A 6,886-nucleotide genomic window follows, 5' to 3' on the forward strand; every position below is an offset into this window, starting at 1 on the left:
CTTGATCTGGCCAACTGTTGTGAAGGGTGTTTTTCTTCACCAGGGAAAGTATTCTTCGGTCATCCACCACAGTTGTTTTCCGTGGTCTTCCGGGTCTTTTGGTGTTGCTGAGCTCACCGGTGCGTTCTTTCTTTTTAAGAATGTTCCAAACAATTGATTTGGCCACACCTAATGTTTTTGCTATCTCTCTGATGGGTTTGTTTAGATTTTTCAGCCTAATGATGGCTTGCTTCACTGATAGTGACAGCTCTTTGGATCTCATATTGAGAGTTGACAGCAACAGATTCCAAATGTAAATAGCACACTTGAAATGAACTCTGGACCTTTTATCTGCTCCTTGTAAATGGGATAATGAGGGAATAACACACACCTGGCCATGGAACAGCTGAGCAGCCAATTGTCCCATTACTTTTGGTCCCTTAAAAAGTGGGAGGCACATATACAAACTGTTGTAATTCCTACACCGTTCACCTGATTTGGATGTAAATACTCTCAAATTAAAGCTGAAAGTCTGCAGTTAAAGCACATCTTGTTTATTTCAACTCCATTGTGGTGGTGTATAGAGCCAAAAAGATTAGAATTGTGTCGATGTCCCAATATTTATGGACCTGACTGTATCTGCTTGTTCAGGTACACATTCAGCCAGTTGGAACAGAAGAACACACCAGAATAGGCCTGTTTAGTAAGCTGGATGTGATGGCCGCATTCCTACACTTATAACATGCAATGAAAGTATCCTTCCCAACACTGGCCTTCCCAACAATGACACATATGTAACTTTCAGTTTGTGTTGATTCTAGCGACCCCTTTGGACTAAAGCGATAGTGTTTTTACCACACCTGCTGTTTTCTTTACGGTGCTGTGTTGCCCACTGTAGATTACTGAGTTAGTGTTATAGGGAGGTCATATAGTTGGGATGAATATTTTGCTCAGACAGAAAATCATTCATTTACAATAAGAGAATAAATTACAGATGCATCGTTGCATTTCCAGTGTTGCTTACGGTAACTTAGTCTACTCTGGATGTCTCGGGAGCTAAACCTGGTATCACTGTCTCTGTGTTGTAGCAACCAACGTAGTAATAACTTAGATTAATATAGCGCATTTCATGAAACGCTAAATGAAAGAGGGAAGTCATTTAATGTCGGCTACTGACGTACAATCACATCGCGCATTGTAAAGTTATTTTATTAATAAAATAGAGTTCTTTTCACTGATAGTCTTGTTTGCTCTAACAGGTCATTTATGATCATCAGATGAAAAGTTACACAGTTTCAGAAACATTTAAAAGTTACATATTGTCACTTTAAGTAAAGTTTAGTTAGACAAAGAATGTGATGTTGGTCACATATGAATAAAAAAAGAAATGAAGAAGAATGTTATTAGAAAGCTTTATTTTGTAGAACTGCAGTGTTGTTTTAAATTCCCATCTCGAGGTCTACACTGAATCCGTGCAGGTAAACTACTTCACATAAAACCAGAGGAGATACATTTCGTTAAATAAATTACAATATTGAGCCCATATACCAGTCCAGTTGAAATTATCAGTGCACATTACCTCCTCTGTTCATCTCCATGCTCCCCAGATGGAACAGTTAAACATTCGTCCATGTGACCGTGAAGGAGGCGCAGGACGTCCCCTCCTATCAGGAAACCTGCAAAAAAGAGAGCAGAAAGGGAGAAGGGGGTATGACATTGGAGAAATGAAGGGAGTAGGACAGAAAGAACAGATCTCAACAAATAAATCATCCTACAGAGGAATGGACAGTCAGGTTTGCATGAAAGCACCAGAATTAGTACATACGTTACTTTGCCTACTAATTTAAAAACTCTTTTGAGCCTTCTGATGAACTTGACTGTGCTGACGTGTGTGTGTGTGTGTGTGTGTGTGTGTGTGTGTGTGTGTGTGTGTGTGTGTGTGGATCTCCTCGACTCCTCCACTTGCCTCCCTTCCTCGCGTCTTAGTCCCTCCCACCGAGAAGGCACAGGAGAGACGCGAGGAAATCATGGGAGGAGAAAGAGCAAATGTGTTTTAGAGTGATGAGACCTCCTTTCCTCTGAAGCGTTCATGAATTTGTCAGCTGTATGGGCGGAGTTAGCAACTCCTTCAGCTGCAAGGCTTCCGGGAAGGCTGCTCGGGGCAGAAATAAGAGCTTTGAGGCTTCACCGACGAGGGATAGAACAACTTCCGGTTCAGCCGAGGAGCTATCAAATAAAAGTTATGAGATGCAGCTATGGTTTCAATGACATGGATTAGCACTACTGAAACCCACCTGTTCAGATGTATAAAGACCAGGGCCACGTTCAGCCCCAACAAAACGTAGCAACACGTTTTTTTAAACTGAAACGGGGGTGCGTTGAACATCCTGTTGTGTGTGCAAGCACTCTGCCTTTTTATTACCACGAGTTTACAGACACGTCTCTGCTGAATGGGTAACACCTGGGCAGTGATGCCAGTAACGCTAGTAACGCGTTACTTAGTAACGCGTTACTCTAATCTGACCACTTTTTTCAGTAACGAGTAATCTAACGCGTTACTATTTCCAAACCAGTAATTAGATTAAAGTTACTTATCCAAGTCACTGTGCGTTACTATTTTTGTCATTTTCCTTAGTAAAAAATTATTTTTAAAAATGTTGCTTTCTTCTTGCGTCTCGGGGAGTGAAGTAACGTATGCGACAAGTCACGTTTTCAGCATGAGGACAGGTCACGTTTTCAGCATGAGGACAGCATGAGGACAGGTCACGTTTTCAGCATGAGGACAGCATGAGGACAGGTCACGTTTTCAGCATGAGGACAGGTCACGTTTTCAGCATGAGGACAGCATGAGGACAGGTCACGTTTTCAGCATGAGGACAGGTCACGTTTTCAGCATGTGGACAGCATGAGGACAGGTCACGTTTTCAGCATGAGGACAGCATGAGGACAGGTCACATTTTCAGCATGTGGACAGTTCACTTGTACCACGTTGCGACACAAACATAAACAATGGAGGGAGGAGAGAGAAATGCGGGTTTTCTAGCTGGAAATACAGTCACTATTTTGAGTTTGTGTCACGGCAAATTAAAGACGGCAATATTAAGGTTGGTTGTACACTCTGTGCTGGTGGCGACAAAAACACTCGTTCACACGTCAAATTTGAAGAAACATTTGGAGTTGCAGCACTGCAGTCAAACTTACAGAGCAAGTCCCAGCAGGTGGTGCAAAGCAGAGAGCAGGAGGTCCCCCACCACCCAAACAACAAAAGCTGGACCTCGGTGCAAAACCAGTAAATGGGGGAGAGTTGAAGAAGTTGATGGGGCAGTATGTTGTAGAGGAAATGCTGCCCTTAACACGGCTGACTCGCTCTCTTTCGTGCCATAATAAACAAGATCCGTACTACTGGCCATGCCGAGCTGCCTCACAGTAAACCGGTTGTCATTTTTATGTTGAGGCTGTGGGGGTGTTGTCGACAGTTGTTCAATGTCACTAATAAAGTAATCTAACTTTGTTACTTTTAAAATCAAGTAATCTGTAAAGTAACTAAGTTACTTTTTCAAAGTAACTTTGGCAACACTGCACCTGGGACACAGCCAATAAACGAGAGACACACCCACCAAACGAGAGAAAACATAGCTTAAAGCCCGTTGCACACGTTTCACAACGTTCTGAGGAAACATGTCGTTCAACCAGAAAAAATGTTGCTTGAACGTGCCCGAGTAGAACTGACTGCCCAAATGAAGAACACCTGTGTCTTCAAATGATGTCACTAAGCATTTTGGGAATTACAGACTACAACAGACAGCAACCAGAGAAAGTTGCAGACTCCTATTTCAATACAACATATTAAAACTAAACTAACTGGTTTTAACTCTGCAGTGTGTTCACACTGGAAAAGTTACTACATTTAGTATACTTTAAAAACCTAATAATGAAATTTTTTTAGGGTAATGTTGATAGACATATAGCGCTGCTAACCAGATTTTTGTTAGTTCTGTTAGTTCTAACTTTACATGAAAACACTAGTGGATCAACCGTTACCTTATGAATATCATTACATGTGTAAACAAAGTGCATCCAATGTGTCCAGACATTTTTGAACACAACTTCACAAGTAAATTTGTGCAAAAATAAGAAGCCACAATAAAAGAATGTACAAAACCAAGAAGGTAAGATAGCAAAAAGCACACAACAAGCAGCAAGCAAGCAAGAAATAAAGAGAGAGAGAGAACGATGAAACACAGACAGGTCTACCTTGTGCTACTTCACTGCCAGAACAGATGGGAGCCACACTCCATAGTGTCTGCTGGAAGGCTGCATCTACATGGAGACTGCCATTACCGTAGGACAGATGCTGCAGGGAGAGAGACATAACAGCCACGTGAAAATAAATAAATTACAGACAAACCAGACTGAGATACACACAAACACAGGATGCCCCTCAATCTGAGTCCTAAATTTGGCGATTCAGAAAGGCAGGCCTGGTCACCAGAGAGCGCTGTGCTCCCAGTGCATCAGACCATTGATTTGATCTGATATATTCAGTCAGTACGTGGTCAGCAGTGCTTACAGTGCTCCAATGTTTTGCAATCCATACAGAAAGTGATGAAAAGATGGACAGTCAGGGGGGAAAAGGGAGGAACAGAGTCTAGGATATGTAAACAGGCACAAACAGGCATATGTACAGATACTGTATGCAGCTAAACTGCCTGAAGTCTATGGCTGGGTATCGTCAAGGATTTTCCGAATCAATTCGATTCTGATTCATAAGGTCCCGAATCGATGTTATTCCCAATTTGATTTTATTCCCTATTTGATATCAGTTAGGTTAGGAACATTTCAGTTACAATACCAATTTAGCTTGGATATGAAAGAGATTCTACAACTGTACAAGGTTCCCTCTAACCTGCTGCATTCCTAAAAGTACCAATGTTTACATATGGAACTGACGCCAAAGCAGTTACATTAATGTACTTTTTATTTAACATTAGCTCTACAGACTCTACAGCCAGTGAGTATTGAGTGACATTTCATTCAGATATCTGGAGGTGGCAGAGGGACCCCTTTGAAAATGGCCACGCCAGTTTTTCCCTCGCCAATATGTAGCCTAACTTAACTTTAACCTCCTTCCCTACAAGCTAGCATTACATAGTTGGTACCAATGAGTACTTAGGTCTTAGGTTATGAATCCATTTTGGTAGTTTAAATGAAATTATTTTAAGCCCAGCCCTAGAGAGGTCTTCTCAGGTTTTAGAGCTAATAACCTTTGCAAGTGCAGGCTGCAGGTTATGACATCAAGCCTACTCTTGGATTAAAGTAACAAAACTGTAGCAAATGTGGCCAATTTTTTAGGAGAACATTAGGACTTTAGATGGTTGCTATAGTATCACCATATATCACTTGCAGTTTAGTATATGATTGTGTGGATTGAGACCAATCTAAATCCTGAAGGAAAAGGATGTGTCTAATGATGGATTTGGTCCACAAACCGAAGGTCTACGGAGAGGTACCAATATAGAGGAGGCTCTAATGTAGCTCTGAGTGTGGTATATATGGTGTATATATGTATACTATGATGTTCATCCATAAGTGCATATATGTGTGAATATCCCATTAGCTGCTGTGTATGATTAGTTACCATAAGCTTTTTTCCTTTACTAAGTTTTGTTCATTTTCATTTTATTGTTCATGGTACGACAGTCTTACTAAGGAAGGAATGAAGTGTAAGGAGCGAAAAGGAAGAAACAGAAAAAGAAAAGAAAAGGGAATGAAGGAAAGAACGAAGAAACAGCAATACTGACCAGATATCTTTCCGAGGAGACGCTGACCAGGATGAGATCATCTCCCACTCTAACCTTCTCACCCTCTGACCGCTGCTTTGATGCGGGATGGATGGTCCACCAACATGCCTCGCCTACACACACACACACACACACACACACACACACACACACACACACACACACACACGACGCAGACAGTTCTGTAATGCTACCTATCACCTCAGCCTGTGTACTACTTTGGTAGCCTATATTTGTGCTGCAGCTGTTATGCTTGTACTCTAATTTGCACCATTTTAACAGAAGCAGGTCAAGAACAAGAACAGGGCAAGCCCGTGTACTGAACTTTTCAGTGGCTTATTGTTCCGACTTTGTGAAAGTGGAAGCCACAATGGAAAAGCAGCAGGTTAGGAGTCACATTGTGTCTGTTTGACACAGATAGAAATAACCGGACTATTCTGCCCTCCCTAGGTGTAACTGGCTGGCTAGTTTGGCAGATAGCTACGAGTCTTCCCAAAGAACACAAAGCTGATGTAAAGCTGAAGCTGTTAATTGACACATCGAAAAAAAAGACTGTAAAACTAAAAATACAGAAAATGTAGACGTAACAATCTTTAAATATTAAAATATAATCACAACATAAAGCAATAAAATAATAAAATACACAAGAGCAAACCGTTAAAAAAAAACAGTCTGCGCAGATTCCATGCAGCTAGCAAAACCACCATGTGTGTGATTAACATGGTGCTATTTAGCTTTAGCCTTTTAACAATTAGCTGTTTTTTTTTTAATTATTAGACACGCATTTACATAATTTGGCTAAATAACACACAAAAAAGTACAAAGAAAGAAACAAATTAACTTACATGCATGTATTTTCCAAGGTGTAATTAAAAGAAATGGTGATTCAGCATGCTTTCTCATCTGCAGTCGTGCAAGCACTGAACAAACAGAAAAAAAAGTTTTTGTTTGTTTGAAAAAGCAAAAAAGCAAAAAAAAGAAAAAGCTACAGCAAGCTCAAGGGACAGAACCAAAAGCTACACACAAAACCACCACTAGGTGGCTACAATGTCCACTAGGCAGCACACTGAGTATAATAACCTCTTATTATACATCCATGATTATCA

The 6,886-nt window shown here is 40.9% G+C and overlaps 1 protein-coding gene across 1 annotated transcript in view; it reads right to left on the reverse strand.

Moving 5' to 3' along the window:
* The window catches only part of ryr2a (ryanodine receptor 2a (cardiac)), a 172,127-nt gene extending 165,444 nt beyond the window's left edge, over positions 1–6,683 (reverse strand). The window contains exons 1-4 of the mRNA XM_078279587.1: positions 6,626–6,683; positions 5,781–5,893; positions 4,234–4,333; positions 1,559–1,655 (exon numbers count right to left, since the gene is read on the reverse strand). Coding sequence (XP_078135713.1) covers positions 1,559–1,655; positions 4,234–4,333; positions 5,781–5,893; positions 6,626–6,683 — 368 coding nt within the window. The remainder of the gene's footprint in view (positions 1–1,558; positions 1,656–4,233; positions 4,334–5,780; positions 5,894–6,625) is intronic.
* Positions 6,684–6,886: the final 203 nt, after the last annotated feature.

This window comes from Sander vitreus, chromosome 21 (genome assembly GCF_031162955.1).
Source record: "Sander vitreus isolate 19-12246 chromosome 21, sanVit1, whole genome shotgun sequence".
In the NCBI taxonomy this organism is placed as follows: domain Eukaryota; kingdom Metazoa; phylum Chordata; class Actinopteri; order Perciformes; family Percidae; genus Sander; species Sander vitreus.